The sequence below is a fragment of the Opisthocomus hoazin genome, chromosome 1 (genome assembly GCF_030867145.1).
Source record: "Opisthocomus hoazin isolate bOpiHoa1 chromosome 1, bOpiHoa1.hap1, whole genome shotgun sequence".
Taxonomy (NCBI): Eukaryota; Metazoa; Chordata; class Aves; order Opisthocomiformes; family Opisthocomidae; genus Opisthocomus; species Opisthocomus hoazin.
Window position 1 is genome coordinate 106,595,074 of NC_134414.1, and position 24,858 is coordinate 106,619,931.

Below are 24,858 nucleotides of genomic sequence, written 5' to 3' on the forward strand. Positions count from 1 at the left end.
CTTTGTATTTTAGCAGCTGATGGCCCACTATCTCATTGACTTAGCATGAAGAAAGAGCATGTTCTTGCATGGTTGACCTGCCATGTAAAACTTCCCCACTGTCTTGGATACGGACTCTTTTTCACGGTTACACATGAATATAATTTCTGCTTCTTGCAAATCCAGCATGCGAGGGAAATGACAGTGTGTCACGTACTGCTCCACATGCAGGGACTTTTGAAGAATGATAACCTTGTCAACAGTCAAATCTGTTATATTGTCTGGGAACTGGGCTTTTCCCCTCAAGGTATCTTGAACTGCACTGTATGAAGTATCCCTGTATACTAATAGATACCATGTTTCAAAAAGAGAGGAATGATTCGTTCCACGACTCCTTCAGTTCCAGGTTTGTGCTCTTGCTTTTCTTAGCTGGTACGTGAGCTGTATCGGCTGAGAGTGGAGGCAGGGTTCTCTTTCCTTTGCAATAGCCGTTTTCCCAAGTTTTGTTGAAGGCGGCTGTGATTTCATGTAGTAGCCAACTGAATTTGTTTTCATTCTAACAACCACACTAATAGGGTTGGTTTCAGTGTTAAGGCATTACATCAAAGTGCAGAAGACTATGTTCTCTTACTACTCTGTCAAAAGCTTTCTGGATGACCCCAGCAAGGTATTTGACCTCAGTGTTTCAGTTGTGGCTTTTCTTACGTTATGGATAATGGTACATCCTTATTCCTTCCTCTAGCTTTATATGTTAAAATTCATGTCCTTTAAGGTAAAAAGATATTACTGCTTATTTGCCTATTACTCACAGCAAAACGGCTTTAGTTGACTCTCTGAAACTGTAGGTAACTGTAGGTTAAATTGTACAGTCTCTTATATGTTGGTATTCAAGACAAAGTATTGTCTATCCAGCTACCCGAATGGCTTTGAAGACCCACATGGTCTTTGTGTTCCAGATCTATTTTGGACTGCTTTATTTTTCATGGATATTTTGATCTATTTGGAAACCACTGTAGCTTATGATAACACTTGACTTTGAAAACATTTTATGCTAGAAATGAAATAGCTGCTTACCTGGAATCTAGGAATATTAATTTTAAGTCCAAACTTGCTCTGAACATAAACATGTTACTGTGAAGTTTGATCTCAGTGATTGCACTGGGAGGTAAAGATTGACCTACAGCCACCAGTCCAACGATTTGGTAACAGGAATCATACAAAGACATATCTAGCATATACTGCCGTATCTTCAAATAGCCACTGCAATGGATCACCTGGCATGAGAAGAAAACACACTCAATATCTGACAGCAATGGAATAGGCTACCACTCAGCTGACTGCCCAGTTTGAATGGGATTAGAAAGCAATACACCCTTGTAACACTTAAATATGGCGTAGTCTGTTAAGGCTTCAGAAGTGTGGTTAATTTACAAATGGAGATTAAAACAAAGTAAATGCAGGTTTTGTGTTTACTGTCAGCATGATTAATCCAGGATTAAAGCACATGATCTTTGAGACTATCTAGACTGCTTTCTAGTTAATACTTCAAACTCTCTTTGACACAGATTTCTTGTAGATACAGTCAGAATTCCCAATCATTAATAAAAAAATCTGGAAGTTGCTTTTTTAAATCAAAGTCTCTCTCTCACACAGAGAGGAATATATAAACATTCACATTTTAAAGAGTTATTATTCTGATGAAAAACAGACACTTCAAAAATCCAGTGGAGATTAATGCATCACATTTATAAATATTAACTGCTGTGAATATAAATGCACTAGAAATGAGTTTAAAGATCTCCAAACAAGTTCAGATGTTCTTCTGACATGTGGCCAAGCCCAGTGTCTTGAGACCAGATTCCTGGATCCTCATATACAATTCGTGATCACAGGAGTGATAACTTCAGTGTTAAACTGTAAAAATTCACTATGTCAGCTAAAGAAGGGGGGAAGCCATAACCTGTGGACTTTTCCAGAACGTAAGATTTATTTAATGTAGTGCTGGTGTTTAGAAATCATTTGGGCTCCTGCCAATTTTCTAGTCCAAACTGCAGGCATACTACACATCCTTCAGCTTAATTTCTGTATTTGTTTGACTTTCAACTGTGTCTAATGAAAAGGAATTAATTCCCACTATGTTTAGTACTCCTGAACAACATATTAAACAGTTACCTATAAATAGGCTTCTCCTGTATAACCTTCCTTCCTCCTCTGCAATCACCAGGCAATGAGTATGTTTAGCAAAAGTATAGTAGCAAGCAAAACTTATTTAAGATCTCTCATCAGATCTAATTTCCATACTATTTGGCTAATGGGTTTTTCCTGCGCTTCAGCTACTCAGGTGATATTTTCAAAATTATGAAGTCCAGTCAAAGAGAATAAATTTAGGCCAACATCTCTCTAGATGAACGCATCCTCACATGTTTCACTGAATAAACTTTTAAGAGTGAGTAAAAGAAGAAAGAAGGTGATCCCTCCGATTAGCAGTTATAAATGGGGGGCGGGGGGGGGAACACAGATATACCACCACTGCATGCTCTACTCTTTTACTTGATTGCAGATTCAGCTTTAGGATAGAATCATTTTTTCTGGGAAGCAGCTGAGCAAACAGGGGTGCACGTAATGAAGAATTAACAGTATAAACAGGTAGATAGCAGTGTAAACAGATAGATATATGTCTGGACCTTGAACACATTCCTTAAAAGAGCTCTGCTTCCCTTGTATGCTTTGCTTTTTGGTTTTGAATGACTCAAACAGCATGAATCCTCACCAGACTGTAGGGGAATTATCCTTCTCTCCTGATGCTTAAGTGATAGAATTATACTGTGTAGCTCAAAGAGCAGCAAGTGCATACTGTAAAGCTGAAAAGAAGAACTACCTGAATGGCCAGAATAGAATCTCAGCATTTGCTGTGGCTTCTGAATTCATGCAATAGATAGAACATTAATATGAACAATAAGATTTATAAACAGACTTGGTGGTTTAATACAGTTCAACCCAGAGCTGATAGTAGCGACTGTTTAGGGTAACATCACGGTCCAACTACTGTTGAGGTAATTCTGGTCAGGCCAATGAGGTGGCTTGTGCAACTGGGTGGCTGCTCAGCTGGAGCGCGGTAACACCGAGGCAGAGCGATGTGGGAAGACTTCCAAGTTCCACTGACTGGGTTCCTGCCTCACCTGCCTCTAGTTCCATAGGGGAATAAGACCTGGCTGTGTGCTCTCCTTGCACCACTATGGCTGTGCTCCAGCCAGCTCCCCAGTCTGGAAGATCAGGGGTCAGGATGCAGGAATGTGCCGCAAAGCAAACTCCAGCTCACTGTGAGAGAGTCTAGACTTGCATTACTAAGAGAATCTGCAATCAGCAGTGGCATTTTTTGAATCTGTTCTTATTCTTTCTTTCCACAGGGTTGATATTTACCTACACATATGTAGAAAATCCTAAATAAATAAACTTGCGACTTGCTGAATGCTTGCGGGGGGGGGGGGGGGGGGGGGGGGGGGGGGATGTGGAAAGCTTATATACATTACCTTGTAGCCACTGCATGTCAATCCTGCATTCCTCTTGGCTAGGACACACTTCATTCTCAGGAAAAATGATCTCTCAATTTCATATTCTGAAAGCATAAACCACACTGCTTATTTATTACTGAAGATTTCAAAACTGTCCATAACATTGCCTTTCATGATTTAACAGATGTGTTTATGTCTCAGCCTTAGGGAGCAATAGAAGTCAGCCAATCTACTTTCCCACTCAATCTCTGCCCTCAGGATTTATTTCACTTTTGTGTTAGGATTCCCTGTGAAACTTGGACAAGTCAGCATGACTAGGTCTCCAGATTTCTGCTTTTACGAGCCTTCACAAGCCAATCACCTTGTTTCTGAACTGCTAGGTACCAGCCCATATTGGTAAAGGGCAGGAAAATTCTCCTTTGGAACACAGGTAAATGAAGGCACTGTCCAAAATAATAGCAGAATGGGAAACAAAAAGATTCATTGGTTTTGTAATAATTTGAGTGTACGTAGCTAGTCATGCCCAGACTGGTGAACTTCTGGCCTCCATATGCAGTATTATTACCTGTTTCACTGACTTCCAGAAACATGTTGGTAGATGGTTTTTAAGCAAATGTCTTCATGGATAACCTCCAGAAGTGTTTTAAAGTTAAATATTGCTCAGGTACAAACATATTTTCTGCTAAGAATAAGTTACTATTATCTTTAACATTAATTATTCTCTATAACAGTTCAGACCATTATAGTTCTGACCTTTTTTACTGAAAGTTGAAGTTTGGCAGCACACAACTGTATTAGGAAAAGAAAACTCTTTTGGTACAACTGTGAATAGGAAAATCAGGGAAGCAGAGGGGTTTTCAGATTTGTTGCAATGCGTATTACCTCCTAACTCCCCACAAGGCTTGATCAAAAGTCCACTATAATCTGTTCGAGTCTTGCTTTAATTTGATTTAACTGTTGAGCTGTATTCCTGATTTCTGTGCATCCATCACCCAATTAACACCTCTTAGCCACACACCTGCAGTGGTTTGAGCCTCAGACCACTACCTGGAAGCCAATAAACTCTCTATTAAGTTCGGAGTCTAAAAGCCTGAAGATGCAACCACAGAAAAAGGATTTACCCAGGAGGGAAAAGGCATGCAGTATGTAGTGAATCTCAACTAGTATCAGTCTTCCTGAGCATTTGAATTTTCCATTTATCTGCCTAATGCAAATTAGATCCAGATGGGGAAAAACAGGCACTTAAATGAACTGGAACATCTACTACAGAGTTTTAAATACAAATGTGTACGGTTTGGTGGAGGAAATCATACAGTACAGACTGCTATTGCTGAAGCATGATCTCACGAGTAAAGAATGGATCCGGGAGTTGGGAACATCAGTGCAATTCATGGCTTCAATACAGGTTTTCTGTGTGACCTAACACACAACAGTAACTTTCTCCATTCACGGGTGCCAAGGGTGAAAAATAATTAACACAGAGTAATGAGCATACAAAGACCATCTTTGGACATGAAGTGAGTTGTCAGCAATTTTAGTGACTTACATTCTTCTATAAAAAGAAACGATTAGTGGACTTGGAAGTAATGCCTTAAACTTCTCAAATGTCCTGCCACAACACCTAAAAGAGTCTCTATTAGTAACAAGCTCCTTCCAGGAACCTTATTGTTGAGCTTTCTATTTGCTGCTTTCTTCATTTTTAAATGTTACAGCAGACTAGTGCTCTGCTACAGAAACACTCAGTTAGCTCTAACTTCTTCACTATTCCACCAGGAGTAGGTTATGATGTACAGTGTTGTTGTTAGGTGTGTATAAAACTAGAATAATACCCAGACTGTTAGATAACATTTTTCCTTTATTATTTAAAATTGGTAATTATTTCATTATTTAAGAGGTCTTGTCTCCCTGATTTTATGATGGCAGATTGTCCCCCTGGAATACCAGTCCTCGTAACTAGCTACGGGCTCTCTAGGAACCCAGGTGGGTGATTTAAACAATTCAAGGATGCTCTGTGGTGTAGGAGGACAGAGTAAAGAGGGACAGAGTTGCACCCTAGCACAAAGTGGTATGAGGAAGGAAGGGTGATAGAACTGTAATTTAATAGTAGCTGCAAGTGATTTGTGAAACTGAAGAGTAATAATCATTAATTTTGTCATTGTGTGTAATCAAGTGCAAAATTATGTAACTGTAATTTAATATGATGTGTTTATTATTGATCATTGAATTACTAGTTTTTAGCAGTGTGTTGCTGAACCAACACTAACCTTTTAAGTTAGTTACATCTCATGCCTGCAATCTAAAGAGGGAAGAGTTACCCATGAGGTAACTGGAGACTCTGCTGGGAGCTTCCATTTTTGAGGCTAGAGATGGCTGATATTAAGATGCTTTAAGTAAGCAAAAGGAGAGCTGGTCTGCGTGGCCAAGCAGAATGTGGACCCTGAGTGACATACTGCCTTTTTGCCTGAAGAGGCCAAAGTAGTGTATACATGATAATAAGCATTCCTCCTCCTGTGAGTATTAAGAGAGATTGTTTGTGTCTGTGTGGAAGCCCAGTGTCGCTGTGAGAGTTGCCATTCTGCAGGTAGGAAAGCAGAATGTGTCTAAATGAGAAAAGTAACTCCTGGATTGTCTGGAACCATTACAGCTGTTAACCCTGTTATTTAGTAATGCAACATGTCCTGTAGCACAGGTGGATGCAGAGTGCCCCAGCATTTTTAATCAGCCAGCTGGGACAGTTACATGGCTGGTTAAGGCTAATGGTTGGGTCCAGGTGCCTACTGAATGATGTGCAGGTGCATCTTGGCACCTTGTTTGCAGGACTGGAGCTGAAGAATACAAAAGCCACTAGACAGAGATCTTTGTGGGGGTGTGTGTGAGTATAAAAATCTGTTAGTAAGGTTTGAGACTGACTTGCTGGCAAGAAGAAGCAGGACCAGGCTATTCATACTCTTCATGCTTGTGTGAGTGCTATTAGTGTGTATGTGGTGCCTGTGAAAGTGCTGTTCTCTTGCCTGTGTTGATCTGTCATGGTTGGGCTCTGTGTATGTGTCTGTGTTTGTATGTACCTACTGGGAATAAAACCTTCTCCAGACCTGATCAAGAGACTGTGAAATATAAAGGAGCAGTAAGACTAAAACCCTCGCATAAAGAACCTGGATGTGCAAGGCTGTGAAGACTGTGAATTAGTATTCATATTAACTGATACCTTTGCCAGTGTGACTCCCCAGTACCTTTGAAAGCAGCAGAAGGGTGTAGAAAAGCAAAAAAGAACTAAAGTAAATTTGTAATTGTAAAGCTGATTGGGAAATAAAGAGCCTCGGTACCCTACTGGATGCTAACATATCCATCAATAAAATGCAAAACTTAATATATCACATCCAGGCTGTACCTGATATGATTAAGATGGTCTACTCTGACTAGGAGAATGTAGAAAGAAAAATAGGTACTTAAAGGTTTCACAAGCAAAGAGGGAGAAGCTGAATATTCAAATAGGAGAAATCAGATGAGCTGTGAGAAGAGTGATTACTAATGCATGCTGTCCTGCTGCAAAGGTTAATCACAAAATTGTAAGGAAATAGTAGGCATGAAAGCTCAGTTATAAAGCAGGAAAAAAGCCTGCAGCATAAATAGCCAGCACCTGCTATAAAAGCAGAATGACTGGAGATGTCCAGGGATGTAGCAAAAGTCTCAAATTAGGACAGAAAAAACAGTAAAGGAAAATAAGCACTTCAGGCTTAAAGATGTAAATGTAACCAATTATTCTTAAGAGTTAAGTGATTTCATCAATCAGAATTAAGTTTTGAAAAACTCCAAAAATATCAAAACATAAAGTGTCTAGGCATAGTAATGTAATTACTGATATCACTAGTGGTCTTTCAAGCAAACATGTAAGCACAGCACATATAAATGACAGAAAGAATATTAGGCTATCAAGAAGGTAAAAGAGGTTTGAAACAGAGAGGAAACCAATCAAGTGCTACCAGTTCTGAAGTAGTTAAAGGTTTAGAGAACTGTGGGTTAAGCACATATATAAGAAACTTAAGAGAGACAAAAATGAATAGTGGAATGTCATGATTGAACCAGAATATAAGCAACACTGAAGAAAATTTGACTTCTTAAGTGTTAGAGAATATTCGTACTATCTAATAACCGAAGCGTAACCATTGTATTTATTTATTCTGAACTTCTAATGATTTAAATGCATGACTAATGCATATTAACACCTTTCCTTTAACAGTTAAGAAAATGTTAAAAATCTATGTAGAAACTCTGTCTGTTTGCTATAGAGAAAAGGTGAAACCAACAGGTTGCAGGTGTCAGCTAATTTTGTCTTCTGTGTGTATTGCAGAAGAAAAAGTAATCCATTCAAACCGTACGGATATTGGTAACTAGATATTGCTCAGCTTTGGTTTTGGGCTTTTTTTCTTTCAGGAAAAGGGAGAATAAAAAAATAAAACTGGGTCCAATGGGAAGATGTTCTCATCTCCAGCAAAAGAAACCCCAATTCTCTGCGTGAGGGTGTACTTCATATTATTATTAGTGATAACGATTACAAGAGCACTGTTACAGCACTGTAATCTCCATGTGTGTATTCTCTGTGTGTTTGTACAGATGTAATTTTACAAACAGCATTTTTAGAACTGCAAAAAACAAAGGAGACTTCATTAAGCATAGCAATGTCTCCCATGGTAAAATGTACTTTCCAACTGTGCCTTCACAACACCTGGAACTGAGACAACTGTACCTTCACACAGTGTGGTATTTGGGATATTTTAGGTTGGAGTATAACAATCTCATATGTAAATTCATATTTGTCACTGCCAGAGCTATTATGTATTATATTGCCCCGTTAACTGCAGCTTCCAGAAGCAAGCTGAAAAACTGGAAAACTGACAACAATCTGAGTAGAACAGAATAGCTCAGTTGGAAGGGACCTGCAACGATCATCTAGTCCAACTGCCTGACCAATTCAGGGCTGACCAAAAGTCAAAGCATGTTATTAAGGACAATGTCTAAATGCGTCTTAAACACTGGCAGGCTTGGGGCATCGACCACCTCTCTAGGAAGCCTGATCCAATGTTTGACCACCCTCTCGGTAAAGAAATGCTTCCTAATGTCCAGTCTGAACCTCCTCTGGTGCAGCTTTGAACCATTCCCATGTGTCCTGTTGCTGGATACCAGGGAGAAGAGATCAGCGCCTCCCTCTCCACTTCTCCTCAGGAAGCTGTAGAGAGAAATTAGGTCATCCCTCAGCCTCCTTTTCTCCAAACTAGACAAGCCCAGTGTCCTCAGCCACTCCTCACAGACGTGTCTTGCAGCCCTTTCACCAGCTTTGTTGCCCTCCTTTGGATGCATTTGAGAACTTTCACATCCTTCTTAAATTGTGGGGCCCAGAACTGCACACAGTACTCAAGGTGAAGCTGCACCAATGTTGAATACAGCAGGATAATCACCTCTTTTGGCCGGCTGTTTATACTGTGTTTGATGCACCCCAGAGCAAGGTTTGCTCGCTTGGCTGCCAGGGCACACTACTGACTCATATTGAGCTTAGTGTCAACCAGCACCCCCAGATCCCTTTCCGCACGGCAGCTCTCCAGCCACTCCTCTCCCAGCCACTTGAGGTTTCAAAAAAGGGAGCAATCACCACGTGGAGAGAGCAAATGTTGCTTCAGCTCATGGTAAATTTCACTGTTGTTGTACCTCTTACTCGGCACCATTTCTTTCAAACACCTACTGTTCCAGCAAGTCCACCACATATGATGAAATTTGTTTGTTTAATTGCACCTTCTCTAGCATTTGCTATAGCCACCTGTAATTCTGACAAACAGCTGTGTATTGCTATGAAAGGTTTTAATGCAGTTTTCCTTCACAGGTGCAAGTATTGCAGCGTGGGTCTGCTTTTCCCATCTTCCCCTTGACTTTCCATGTCAGTATCTATTTTCCCTCTTTACCTGAAAGTGATTTGTTTCCCTCCCCCAAACAATTTCAAAGTAATTGGGAAACTGATCCTTCTTTTCATAAGTCAGTTGAATAATTTTCAGTTTGTACAGTCTTCTGTTCAAGATTTTTTCAGAAGTTGAGTCAAGAAAATGTCTCAATAGCTGCTGTAGCTAAAAAGAAACCTCCACCTCCACTTCTAAATTGCTAAGTATCTTGAAAAGCTCTGATGATAGCTTCCTGAAAAGCAGACCAACCATCTCAGTACAGCTTTTAACATTTCCCAGAACTTACTGATGTTGTGTTTATCTACTGCAAGAACTAGAGATGAAAAGCAGAGCTTTAGGATTCTTCCTAAATGTTTACCCTCCCATTTTTGGTACAGTGCTTTTCTTTATCCAGTTATGTTGAACACAATTACAGGTCTATTTTTCTATTTCAGGCACTTCCAATATTTATTATAACTTGGATTTACTTATGATAGCAAATTTCTGATTTTGTTTGCCCTGTATCAATGTCTAACATTTGAAAGTGATTGTCCTCTCCCCACTGCTCCACAAACTTTTATTGAAATCTTTTGAAGAATGATCTGTGACACTCTCAGGTTTTCCTGGAATTCCAGTTTTCCACTTTTCCTTAACTGGATTATTGGTAATATTTGGAAATGAAAACTGATGCAAGTAAAACACTAATTTTGATAATCATGTTTACATACTTTAAGCAGATTTCTCTATCTTTTCTGCTGCTCTTCTTTGGAAGGGTGTAACTGAGGTTACTGACATCCTGACTTTTTCAATATGTCTACTAGCATATATTTTAATAAAATTGAGGTATCATTTATAATGAGTTTTATAGGGGGAGGCACTGAACTCAGGGTCCGTATCTGTGTCCAAGATGTCCATTTCAAATGCATCACTATTTACTTTTTAGCCAAACTCCATGTTTCCCTTATCAATTTCAGAGTTTTTCTATTTTACTAATATATTGCTACATTGCCTGATCATCTCACAGAGGTTCCCTCCCTGAAGCACAGCTACAATGTGGTTGAATAGATTCAGTAAAAGCTATAGATGAGGCAAAGAGTAAATGGCTTCATTCAAATCCCAGCCCAAACTTATCCATATGTTAGCATCCTCACAGAGCTGAAACACAGCAACCTGTGAATGAGAACATAGAAAAACATAGCTGTCTATGGGCATACAGAAGATGTATTTCTTTCTCACAGCATGGAGTATCTCCACTACAAAATATACTGCAAAGCATGCCTTCTCCATTAATCCCTTTTCTTAGCCTACTATACCATGCAATACAGTTTGACTGCAAGCACTAGTCAAGAATAAAATAGCCTGTTGATATTTTACGGATTTGTAGCTTCTTACTCTCATAAATTGAATAAAAGGCATGATAAAGAAGAAGAGTCTTGCTGTTTTGTATAAAGAATTTGTGCATTTGTTCACTCATATTGCACATGACTGCCAAACAGGATTCCCCAAGAATTTCTGTGAAAATGGTTAGCTTTATGGAAGACAGAATTGTCCATCCCTGGGGCCACAACTATGAAATCCATCTTTGCTTTCCACTTCAGCTTTCACCGCTTTTGAAAGAAACCAGTCACAAAATTCTTTGGTTTGCATGCTGCTTGCACAGTGGAGTGAGAAAAAAAGATCATCAGAGTTTTTTCCACAGCTTCACCTCTCGTGCCTCTATTTTCTCTAAGGTGAAAGCTACTGTTTTATATCTCTTTCCCAAAGCTCCCAAGTTTTGACATTAGCAAAATATGGCATTGTTTTGTTGCAGAACCATTCCGTAAATTAATATACATCAGCATGCAGACTGCTCGCTGCTGCACCATGCACTGTTTTAAGAATGTGTGTCTCATCTCTCACTACAAAAGATATGAGGCAGCATTAAAATTGGGAGCTCTTCACACAGCTAATGATTCATGTTCATTCTACATGGCAGCTTGGGTGCAATGTCAAATTGCAACTACAGTGTAGGATAAGAGAACCGTTCTCAAAGGGTACATTTAGACCAAAGCACCCTTCCATCCAACTTGTGCGGAGACACGCGCCTGCCTCAAGCTAGTGCATTCCTCTGGACGTAAGGCACACGTGTGAATCTGGGCTCCATGTCCCTGCTGGACTGTTTTACAGGGTGGAAACACAGACACCAGAAGTTCATGTCTGGATAACACTTTACTGCCCATCCCCCAAACGCTCTGCATATCTTTGCCCTTTCATTTGGTTATTTTCATCTTACCTCCTCTATACCAAAAAGTTGCACATGTTCTGCTCTTATTCTTGTGTAATCTGTAAAGCATCTGGGTCCCACACAGCACATTATGACTAAAAGAGCATGAGAGTATCTTGGCTGGTCTCTTCTGTGAGCATAACAAGGCTATAACTTTTGTGAGACCCAGGAGAGACCAGTGCCATGACTTCTATCCCTTAATTCTGAATGTGACTCGTCTTCTAGAACAAAAAAGAGGTAAACGCACCATAGCACGCATGTAAAAGAGATGCTCCCATAGTAGCACATGCAGTTTTAGGGTAACCCTTGAAGCTAGGAATCCAGGATTGACCAACAGGGCCAGTGTGCGAAGGGGCTTGCAAAAGCCTTTGATGGACTTTCCTCATGACAAGTTCAGAAGCAGGCCTGGAGATGTGCTAGTGGAAAATGAGGAGTCAGACCCACAATCCTGGTGCATACAGACCATTTTTGTTATCACTGAGCCAGAAAGAACAGTGCAAAAGTGAAGTTGTGACTACAACTATTCCACAAAGTGAAATACTGCATGCAAAGGGATCTGTGAAAATGACATTTCCCTGTCCTTCCTTGGTATGCATGATCAAAACTGATTCCAAGTAAGAGAGAGGAAATAAAACAGGCAGACATAGTTTCCCTTCTCTCATTTTCCCTTCTCCCTGTTATACTGCAACATTATATATTCACTTGCAGGTTACAGGCTGAATGAGAATACTCCATCTTCTTTTTTGCAAATGAGTGGCACTAGTTGAATGATAAAATATAAATGCTCTATGTGGCAAAATGGCAAATTATATACATGGAGAGAACAAGTTCCTATGCATATACTAAGTTGAAAACTGATGTTTGTGGACTGACTTGGTTTGCCCTGGTAATGCTCTTGCTGTGGTAGGAAAGCAATCAGTTCTGTTGTGTCTATCTTGGAGTTCCAACCTTGCACAAACTGCCAAAATTTCCTCCCCATTTGGACAGTTTGTTCTGTCTTCTGACTGTATCCAGAATTGTGTCAGTGCTGCAGAGGGTAAATCATCTCTATTATCATTCCTGTCATCCCAACTCAGCCGTTTGCTAGCATTTATCAAATTTTCCTTTGCTCCTGTAAGTGATGCTTCCAAACCTTTCTTAGAGAAGAAACTCAACAGGGTACTAGGTAGAAAGAAGAAGAATAGCTTTTGCAGTCTGAGACACTCTACTCTCTGTGGTGTACTTTACTGCTAATCACCAGCAAAAAAAGTTTTTTTAATGAGATACCAGCAGTCTGCCATCTTTTCAGCTTTTGTACATCCAAAATCATAATATTTTCTACTTTTCTCAAGTTTAAAATAACACTAACAAACAGTGGTAAGAGGACCATCAAGTTAAACCCTTATCTTTCAGTAACAATTCTCCTATAAAATATTTTTTAATTAATTAAAATAAAAATTCCTAACAACATTTGTCTCTTGCATATGTACTAATAGAAAAATTTCTTTAAAACTTAGTGTAAAAAAAGATCTTTCTAGGCATGCAATTTTCTATTTCCTTCTTCTAATATTGAACAAAATGTGTGTCGGGAAGGTGTTCTTCCTTGAGAAGAAAAGTATGCACCGGCATCTACTTTCTAGCTGACTGAAACAGTGCCTGTAAAGCATCAGCCAGAGTGGAGAAAGCCTGACACAATGTATTCCACATTCCTGGTGTAACATACATTAGGCTTGTAACTAATCATATAAGAATTATCCAGTTCTTAGCAGACAACTGGAAGGTATACAATAACTACAGTATTATTTTTTTCCTTTGTCTCCTCTGGGGAAAGTTAATAAACTACTGTTAGTACACTGTGCCTTGTTGTGCAAGTCAGCAAAAGTTGGGAAGCTGTAGACATTTTAAAGGACTAAAATGTCAGAAAAAGCATATGAAACCAATAAAAGATGCACAGTGTCTGACTCTAAATACACACACGGAAGAGCAGCACACAATGCTGAATCCCTCTCAGCATTGCTTAGTTGCTTGTCTCAGTCAACCTGCAGTGCAAATATCTCTTATTTTGGTTGGTTGCTTGCTTGTATTCAGCTTCAGTGATGACAGATGCACTGACTAGTCACACCCGGCTTGCACTACCCTGATATTTCATACAAAAATTTCCTTCTTTAGTCTTATAGATGTGGTTTAGGATGTACAGCATTTCCCAAAAACCTCCAGATGGTTCAGTAGGTGTTACTATCCTGCTACAAGCCTACCACTCTACGCTGCTGTTGAAGAAAATTTTCTGCAAAAATGGTTGGTACAGGCACACTTTATACGACAACATAGTTTGAGGGCTTAAGGTCCCGACTTCTCTTGGTCTGTGCATCCCAGCTTGTGTCACTATGTTGTTATTTCCTCTAAATAGCGTGCTAGGGGGATTTGGGTGTAGTCAATAATCATAGAATAGAACAGAATCACAGAATGCTTTGGGTTGGAAGGGACCTTTAGAGGTCATCTAGCCCAACCCCCCTGCAGTGAGCAGGGGCATCTTCAACCAGACCAGGTTGCTCAGAGCTCCATCCAACCTGGCCTTGAATGTTTCCAGGGATGGGGCCTCCACTAACTCTCTGGGCAACCTGTGTCAGTGTTTCACCACCCTGATTGTAAAAAATTTCTTCCTTGTATCTGGTCGAAACCTACTCTCCCTTACTTTAAAACCATTACTCCTTGTCCTGTCACAATAATAATAATCCTGGTGCAATCCTCAACATTCAATCCCTGAAATCCAGCCACTATCTCAGACACATTCAAAACACGTATCAGGTCTGGACAGGGCACCCGGTAACAGCCACTTCACAAACCGCTGCCAGCGTTGCACCCCCCCACCATGCTAGTACCTAGTGGTTTGCTGCTGAGCTGTAGCAGCTTGGACTTACCAGCCTGACAGACATTTAATTTCATGCTGTATGTGAGGTGAGAAAAGGTGCAAACTCCTCACATGCCTTCATGAAGTTCTGGAGCTGTTGCTGGCTAGGCAGAATTTTGCATAGCACCACAACCACAACCTGCTAGGTCTCATGCACCAAGCAGGGGAGATACACAGCATGCACTGAGTCTTTACAGTCAGTCATAAGCGTAACCTTGCACTCTTCCAAGGTTTAGAAACTACTGTTACATCATTGGCCCCACATTTTGGAGCCCAGACACCCTGCTGGATGACTACTTTCTGCCCCAGCAGAGAATCTCATCCAGTGGATCCAGTTTGTCAGTTCCAATACTTGAAGAGACAGAAAAGAAAAACTTTCAGAGCTGCAAATGCTCAAGGAAAGACAGTAAGCTTCAAACCCACTTCTCTACATGCCAAGAACCAGTTTCTCAGCCCTACACCATGAAACAGTTACCAGGTTTAGTGTTGCGTACCTTAGGATGGAGGCCCAGGAATCTTGGTATCAGCCTATGCAACAGGTATGGGTGGTAAAGGGAGTGCAAAACTGAGGTGTAAGGCTTCACAGGTAAAAAACTAAGCCAGAAAGCAGAAAAATGCTGCAGACCGAAATACATTGAGCAGTATTTAGAAAGGTGTGAAAGGCCAGTGAGGTCATTTGAGATCTGAGCACAGCCAGAACACAGCATCTGGAAAAGATGCAAATTATTCTTTTTTTCCTTTTTTTTTTTTTTCCTTTTACTGCTAACCCATCCCAATGAATATAATGGATTCATTTTGTTGCAGCTATTGCAATGCTGGCCTAAAGACTCAGGTGAGGTGATTTGCTGAGGCACACCCTACTGTCAATGTGTAGGTGAGAGACAATATTATTTTTCCCCACTCCAGCCATCCTCAGAAAGAGAGTCCAGCTGTTGGCTTGTTTCATAGCAAGGGATCAGTACATTTTGCTTTACATTTTCAGTGCCGGTCATGCAAGTAAAAAGGCAGCTTAAAGACTGTAAGTTAAAGCTGAAATTCTCCAAAGCCTCCACAGATCGTGGGGCTTATGGCTTTCACTGAGTCATAGCTTATGGACTTTAAGGGCCAGAAAAGCATTAGATCATAGGTCTAACCTGTACATTGCAGTTCATTAAGGTTCAGTCAGTTACTCCTGTGCTGAGCTCAGTCACTTCTGTTTGCCTAAAGTGTATCTTTTACAAAGGCACACAGCCTTGATCTGAAGACATCAAAAGAGGAAGAAACCACTGCTTCCCTCAGTATTTTGTTCCTGTGGTTAATCAAACTCCTTGTTATAAATGTATGCATTATTCTAATCTGAGCTTTTGTGGTTTCAGTTCACAGACATTGGTCTTTGACATGTTTTCTTCTTCTAAAACGGTCGTTTAGTTCCCAGTGTTTTCTTCCCTTGGAAGTACGCACACACAATAATCAAGTCACCTCCCAATCTTCTTTTTGATAAACCAAACAGATGGTGTTCTTTCATCTCTCATTATAAGCCTTTCCAGCCCTTCAATCATTTTTGTGGCTCTCTTCTGTACTTTCTCCAATTTCCCTTTTTTTTTTTTAAATGGAAAAAAGAATTATACAGAAAAATCCAGTGTCCATTTCACTAATGCTGTATAAAGAATACAATTATTCATCCTTGCTATTCCTGTTCACTATTCCCCTGCTTATACGCACAAGGATTTTCAATTATCCCTTTTTGCCACAGCATCACAACAAGAGCTTACATGGAGCCGTTTGTCCTTTATGACCTTGAAATGCTTCTCAGAGTTGCTGCTTTCCAATTTCTTGCCCCAAAAGCTTTCCTTACCATAACTTGCTGTAGCACCACATTGGACTTATCTAAAGAGTGATGACAGAACAGCTAGTTCACCAACATCCATTTTCCCAAATTTTATAAAATTTAATACTGATACGAAGTCACAGCTTCTGGAAGCATGTGATGATTCCAGAATTTTCACTGTCTTTCAAAAAAAACAAAGTATCTAGCCTCTATGTTTTAAGATGTGCCTTGTTGTGCCTAAACCATTAGCAAATCCAAGGCAAACTTAAAAAGATAAAAAAGCCGTAATTTAAGAAGGTTTATGCCTTTTAAACTAATACATAAATTTTGAGTACCAGGCTGAGATATCCGAAGAAAAATAACAGAGCATTATATAAAAAAATCTACACTACGTCTGATTTTATACAGTGAGCAATAATTTGCATCTCCCTGAGAAATAAAACTCACGCAAATAAGATTTCTAGAACTCAACAGCTGCAAGGCTGTCTCATGTTGTTTGGTCTTTCAGAGAAGCTTCTATGGAACTGATGAAGCACTGGAATTACAGGGGGAGGTTTCAAGAGAATAATGAAGGACAATGGGGAAGATTAAAAGCAAACAAAGACATAAATAAAGGGAGAGCATCAAAATTTACAAAGACTGTAAAACTGGAGGTCAAAAATAGGGTTTGCTCAGGGTTATTCATTACCAGTAACAGAATACCACAAAGTATGGGTATGTATGTTCGCATTTGTGATTTTATTTTTGTCATAACAGATTTCATTCAGCTACAACTGCTGAAATAGCAACTGAACTAAAAATGTATATACATATCTGAGAATTAGCTGGATAACACATCTTGAGCAAATAAAGTTACATGTGCCAAGCTGTAAATTTATGTTATGAATGTCTGTGTCTGCAGTGCAATATTGATTTTACTCCTGAGTAATAACACAGACTGGAGAGACCTATAACATAATGAAGTTATAAAAGAAAAGATTTTATTCAATTCAGTGACTTGATGATTTAGATACGTTTTAAAAGATTAAAAGACATAACATCAAGCTGAAATGACAAAAAATGCACTTTTAAAAGTCTGTTTTCCTTTTTATTAGAAAATAAAGCCACTTTCACTCAACTTTCCTCTGTACTAAGTTATTTGTAGAGCTCCATGTTTTATTTAATACTCAAATTATCTACTAAGATACGGACAGAGGTTACTTCATTTCTGTCATGTATTAAGTGGATTTCAGGGTTTCGCTGAAGAAAATTAGGAAACCTGCTTTGACTTCTGTGGGACAGGTAATTTCAGGTTGTACCTCAAGATTAAATGTATACACTGCAGAAGAGGGAACTACTGGCACAGGGAAGACAAATATAAAAAAAATATTTGGTCACTCTGTTCATGTTAAAAAGATTTAGCTATAGATTCTGGATATTTTAATACACCCGCTCCGTGCAATGTATGGGGAAGAGACACACAGAAGTAAGATTTGCATAAAATAATCCCTGTACAAACCAGAAGACAGCTTAACTCATTTATTTATCTGCTCCAAGTCTAGGAATCCAAATAAGATACTGTTGTTTTGAGGGTTTTATCACTTTCCTCTGCTACACAAAATTTTACACAGAACAAAACATATGTAAATGGATCACATTTCAGATTAGATTTTCCTTTACCTTTGCACTATTGAGAAACCAGAGCTTGATGCTAATAGCAAACAGTATCTATGTAGAATGAGGCAAAGAAATCTACAGAGAATGAGGCATCTGTCTCAGGCTAGTTATACCATCCACAGAATTTCAGACTAAAACGGTTGCAAGGAAACTGAAATTAACAATCGATTGGGTGCAAAGTCTTTTCAAACACAACCAGAACAGCATTACACTTCACAGTGACAAGTATTTGTAAAGGAAATAAAGAATTTGACCGTAAGTATCTAAAATGAGAGAAACATGATTGTTTCAGGAAACAAATGCTAACAGGCAAGATAAGCATCCAGAGACATCTGAAAGTAAGCAAGAAACAGGCATTACCTAGTTCTGAACAACAGAAAAAACAATTCTGGAACTGCAATACTAGTGTACTGTCTCACCGCTTCTAGTAAACCAGAATCATGATACTAAACAGAGAACAGGAGGAGCTGCGGGCTTATTTGCATTTGACATAGAAATTAATTCCAAATGGTTGCCCACGACTTTAAATTTGTAAAAAATCTGCAACTAACATATTTTTTAAAATATATATTGTAACAAAAACAAGAGGCTATTGCCATTGGCAAGACAGTGGGTATAAAAATATCTCACTACCAATTCTGGATACCAGCAGAATTGCATGGAAATTCATGGGTTTATGCCAGAGGTATCCCCTCTGCTTATCAGTAAGGTAGAAAAAGAAGAAAAAAATCTATGTTTTTTAAAAACGTCAACATTTTAAAAAAAAGGTCTCGGACAGAGGAAGGAGCGAACTATGAAGCAGTTAAGCAACAACTAGAGTGAGAAGAGTCTAAGAAAAAAAGAGTTTGTTTTTCAAGACACCAAATGGTACACAAAACAACCTGTCTGGGGAGGAAGAGGAGAGAAAGAGGCTAAGATAATCTTCCATTTACACCACCCAGAGCAGTACATATGCTTCCAGGCACATTAAACTTCCCTGCACGCAGAAGGTAGATGGTTCTGCGCTGATGGAATCACAATGGTCAAAACTGTGTTGAGATCACCAAGCACAGAATATGCACAGGCACCCGAACTGTGAAAAAAATGCCTGGTCCTAAACAGAATTGTACTGTGAACCCAAAGTTCCTCATGTTTTGAGAGCTGTGCCTTAAGAAAGCCACTAAAATCTCACAGGATGAGAGCTCTGACTGATTAAGCAATTATGAAATACATGTGAAAGCACATTGCACAGGATGGAGCCAGGTTATTTCTGATATTTGAAAGTTCAAAGAATCGCCCCTGAGGAAACAAAAGCTACTGAAGAAGATAGTGCAAAGATGAGCATATCTTTGTTAGTTGTACAGTAGTTACAACACTGAAGTAACAACTTAATACACAAAGGCTTATGTTAATATTTGTGTGTGGTGGCTGAGCACAGCCGGGGTGGACAGTCTGATCCAGGCGTTCACATAGTCAATAAGAGTTCTGCTGTCTTCCCTGACACTCCATCCAGCTTAGCATCATGCTGCATGGGTACACGTGGGTGAATCATCTGCAGCACCTGAACAGGATGTGTGGAGAGGCTTGGTGAATCAGAGATCCAGTACCAAGGCAAGAGGATATTATTTTCCTGGAGAGATCACTTTTTTTTGTGAGAGTTTCTGTAATCTAGGTCATTTACAAAACCCATTTTTCGCTTGCTACAGTGGAGGGTATTAGGTCTGGCTTTTTGTCGAAACTTCTAATTTAACACTAGTTTTTAAAACGTTTCAAGTGTCCTCCTATTTCCCAGTTGCCCAATGTATTATTCTTTTTTTTTCCACTAAGACCACATAGCTGCAGCTGTGCACAGCTAGACCATTGCAACATTCCTGCAACCTCAGCAGTGGTGACAAAATAAAAGGGATGAAATAGCCACAGGACAAAATCTAAAAGCCTGTTTAAAACTGCATGGACTCCATGGCATGAAAAGCATTATTTTATCTAGCATACCTTATTCCCTTTACCACAACAAACCAAAATCCTGGGTCACAGTTTCAAGTTCATGCTGCTTCTCCATTCACATACATAGCTTCATATAGCTTAGATACGAACTTGTCACATTTCAGTCTAGGATGGTTACTTTTTTTTAGTTTTTCAGTAGTAGTTTGATCACAGATCACACAAGTACCTTGTAAGAGGTGAGGATGAAGAGGCTGGTGAGCAGTAAGAACAGCTGTCATCTCATCATGATCAGAAGGATGTATGTACTCATAAATGCTATTACCAGTAAGCTCCACCTGTAAAGAGACATGTAACACATGAAGCAGTGCAGCTGGCCATTTTTTTTTCCTGTTCCAAAAGTGCTCTTAAGTAACCTGCATACACTGCATCTGGGTAACTACACAACATTTTTAAAACATAAGTTGAATGTATCAAAACTATGTTCCAAATTATACCCATTAAACTGAATTAATTCCTTCTTCAGCAGTAATTAATATTATAGGGTCTTTTGTAGGAATTTCTGGTGATGATCCAGATACAGCAGAGCTGCTATTAGAGAGAGCTGGCAAATGAAGTGATAAACTAGAGCAGCTGTGGAAATGTTAGATTGCCACAAAATGGGGTAAAATCTCTGTGAACTGTATAAATGTCTCTCAAGAAGACAGATCATAAAAAAAACCCAAAAGTTTCTGCAGGCTCCCAGAAACTATCACCTGCATTCAGTTGGCAGCTGAGCCTTCTGAGCCAAACCACTAAACTTACACAATTCCTTCGTGTCTTTTCAGATGATCCACCACACTCAATCCACAGTAGTGCTAAGGGCTCAGAACAGTAGCCAGTGAATTTGAAAAGCAGACTTCCACAGATTTTCATACGCACTGGATTGAGCCTTTTCTGCTTGAAATAAATATATACAGTAAAGACTAGATCTACCTTAAGTGTCTGTGTATTCCCTCTTCTCACTTGAACTTTGCTCGCACAAGAATGTATTTCTGTCTTTCCCGCTGTTGTACTCATAATAAGTGTTGCACAAAAAAAAGTGACGTGCACCGTATGTCCTTTTTGCTAACTCTATTTGCCACGTATAAAACTCACCAACAAAAGTCTCCAGATAGATGGAGTAATTGATTTAAGGAGTGAACCAATACTTTGAGCCTGTGTTTCAAATTAGTGTCAGGCTGCCCAATTGTTCAGTGTGGCCTGATGTGCCTTGGGCCCCCAAGATCAGAGACAGCTGAGAGGTGAAGTAATTTAACCTATTATTCTGAGCCAATCCTACTGATTTGCTAAGATGTGTGAGTTGCCTTTTCTTTGGAATAAATGAAGTTGTCTACCCCACAAAGCAATCTTTTTCTGAAAATGTTTCTCATCGTTCCATTTTCTGCATTATTCATGGAATGTCTATTCCAAAGACTAAGCAAACTGATTTTTTTTCTAGCCATCTACTCCCCCCTGCTTCTTTCCAACCACCTCTCCCTGCAAAAATGTGAACACAAATTTGATATTCTAGCCAGAATAAAATTTCATTAAATAAGGAAAAAAAGAGAGAGAAAAAAAGAGGAAAAGAAAGGCGGAGAGAAAGAGGTGAAGAAAAAGAGAGGAAGAAAAGAAAGGAATAGAGAGAGCACAAGAGGGAGAGAAGGAGAAGGGGAAAATAAAAAGAAAGGAAAAAGAAAGGGAAGGGAAGGGAAGGGAAGGGAAGGGAAGGGAAGGGAAGGGAAGGGAAGGGAAGGGAAGGGAAGGGAAGGGAAGGGAAGGGAAGGGAAGGGAAGGGAGAAGGAAAGTGATTAACTACATTGCTTCACTTCTATAATTTTCTCTAAAAGTTCTCCTTAAAAAGCACTGTATGTTCATTTTCAGGTTTGTAACAGGTGGAGACCTGTTATAGTAACACCCCATATTCAAACTCTCGTGGCAGAGGAGGAAGGAGAATATATAATCTCACTATGACTCACACTCCTCAATGCGTGAGGACGTGTTTGTTTTTAATTACACGGGGAAAAAACATATCGTAAATGTCCATAGCTATCTCCATAAATATCATTATCACCTACAAACACATAAACCAGATTTTTTAAAAAATCTGATAATTCTTATGGTGATGGGCATTTTGTTGGCCTACATGCTTAGTAAACCAGAACATGGAAAACATTATCATTGCAAAAATGCACAGCTGTGGTCAATGATCAAACCAAAAGGAGTATCACTTATGACCCTGTTATCATTTTATCTTCGTCTAATAGTGATTCTGCTGAAGAGTGTGTTTTGCCTTTGGAATTAAAACAGTTGTACCAGAGGATACAGCTTCCAAATAAAAAAAATCATTCATGGGTGGCTATGTGCAGACAATCCCTTCAATATAAAGACTTTCTTACAAAAACACCACCGACGAACCCAACTAACAACATCAACTGTAGTAGTCAAAAAGATCTCGTTGCATCTCTGCTATTACCAAATAAAATCATAACCACATCAACATGCATCTATTCTCCTCCAAGGTATAACTCATGGGTATCTCTTGCTTTTCCAGAAGTCACTGCCTACTTCAAAAAGACTACTCACATAAACACACATTTGGTCACAGGATTCACAGGACTGGACCCAAGGTCATAGTTTTTTCCAAACTGTAATTTGTATCCCAGGGCTTATATCTAAAATGCAAAACTAAAGTGTTTTGTCAAACTAATGACTGGTTTTTCTTGTTATACATATAGGAATATTTTCTACTCTGATGTATGCATTTGCAACCGCAGCAATATCAGCGGGAGGTGAACATACAACACTGAAACCAAAATTGACTGTAAAAATGCAAGTGGAAACATAAAGCCATCAGCAAGGAGATGGGGGCTATGTAAGAGTCAAATAACTAAAAAATGTATACATAATTTTGAAACTGACCACAGTCTCCTGGTATGTGTACTACATTCATGCTATTCTAAAGCCTACAATGAAACACTGAAAACTTAAAAAAATAAATTATATGGTTCGATTCATAAACCTTCTGAGATCCCATGCCTCAGGCTTATTAAACCAGCTTCCTCGATGCAGCTTTTTAATATCTGTAAATACCTGCTTACTACCAAATATTGCTGTTTCCTGCTAAGAGGTTTTTTATGTGTAACTCAGCTGCACATTTTTTTCCTGCCAAGAAACGATTAATAATAAACACAGAGGACTAAGTAGATGGATTCTAGAGCAAATAATTACATATTTTGCCTTTCATATACTTATGTGATGAAAGTAAAATAAACTCTTGGAAAAATTTGGATGTTTGTGGTTAAAGATTTCAAGACTTATCAAAAGTCAAAGATAAGCTTGGCTTCCTCATAGACCCAGAAAATGGCTGGAATAGGCTCCAGACTTTAAAAAAAAAAAATCTTTCACTATTCTTTCCTAAGAGGATTTTCATCTCCATTCTGTGTCTTTGGCCTCTAAGGGGAAAAAATGTTGAGGGAATTTGAACCTATTTGCTATCCATGGAAAAAAAAAGAGGCAAGGAATTGGTGCTCTCAGCTAGCACGAGTCAGTTCAACACTGGTCTGAGGCCAGCTGAAATTACATGGAGCAGGGAGTCCTACCCATCAGTATTTACACTATACTGTTACAGTTGAGAGCAAAGGCAGATCAAAATCCAAAGCCACAAATTAAGCGATAGGTCCACAAATGAAGATGTAGCCATTTCAGAAATCCTGTTTCTGATTCTCTGATGCTGCATACAGAAGTGAGTGAAGTAATTCTGAAAAACAATCCTTGATGTTGCTTATAAATTTTAAACTAAGTACACCAGCTAGTGAAGGGTTATTCAGAAGCCCTAATTTCTTTCTACTAAACTTAAATTCAACATCAGCTGGAAGATAAAGGGTACTGTAGTAGGTCTCCAAGAATATCCTGCAAAATATTTTTAAATGGACTTTTTATTTAGTTTAAATATAAATTTTTAAACAAATTGAGCTTTAACTGGAAATTGATGTGTGGACTAGTTAATTGTCAAATTATTTAATAAAAAGGCCTTTCTATGCACCCTCTAAAAGATTTTCTACAGTCATCATCACTCTGGTCTCAGCTTGTATTGGCTGGAGCTCTGTAAGAGCACTTGTTGAAAATATAGTGTGGGATTATGACTTGGTGAGGGAGACTTGCAGAATTTGGTTCTACAGACCAGTCTCATTCTTGTTGATGTCAGTGGCAAAACTCCCAGTGATTTCCAGCGAAGTAAGAACAAGAACTCATTTAGAGCCCTGGGAAGCTTACAGGAATATCGCAGTGTTAATGTATTAAGATCAGAGTATGTAGGAGTAGCCTAGTATCTATGCTAGTACTACTTAAAAAAATTTGTCCCTTCAAAAACAGAACACTGAGAAATAGCAAGAACAGATTAGATGATAAAACAGTATGAGGAAAGAGGATAAAAAATCACTGCCTTGTTTAGCTGTGTTTTTGTATTGATAAAAAACTGTGCACTGTGAAAATGGAGCACTTAGTGTTTTGAGAGTCTAAAACATACCATTAAATTTCACATCCCTCTGTCCTCTCCAGTCTATATCTTTCTGGGGAGTTGAAGGATACAGCTCATTTATTTACAAATCTCTGCTAAAGTGAAATACTTGTGGTTTTGCATATTAAACTGACTTCAATAAGCAATATGAACAAATCCTCTTGTTTTCCTCAGCACCTCTTGCTCTAAGTGTTTATAGATATTTACATGTGCAATGCACATGGAATTCAGTCTGTGCAGAGAGCCATAAGGGCATGAGGACTAAATATGACTAAAGCCTGTATGACGCTGTCAGTCCTCTCTCCTTGAATGTGGCCAAGTGTATTTAGTGCCCTTCTGAACCCATCGTTCTTTAATTTCACCAGATGACTGG

At 39.1% G+C, this 24,858-nt stretch overlaps 1 protein-coding gene across 1 annotated transcript in view; it reads right to left on the minus strand.

Annotated features, from left to right (window-relative positions):
• SIM2 (SIM bHLH transcription factor 2) overlaps positions 1–24,858 on the minus strand; it is a 63,068-nt gene that overhangs the window by 23,860 nt on the left and 14,350 nt on the right. Inside the window, exons 4-6 of the mRNA XM_075432181.1 lie at positions 20,178–20,286; positions 3,510–3,595; positions 1,054–1,253 (exon numbers count right to left, since the gene is read on the minus strand). Coding sequence (XP_075288296.1) covers positions 1,054–1,253; positions 3,510–3,595; positions 20,178–20,286 — 395 coding nt within the window. The remainder of the gene's footprint in view (positions 1–1,053; positions 1,254–3,509; positions 3,596–20,177; positions 20,287–24,858) is intronic.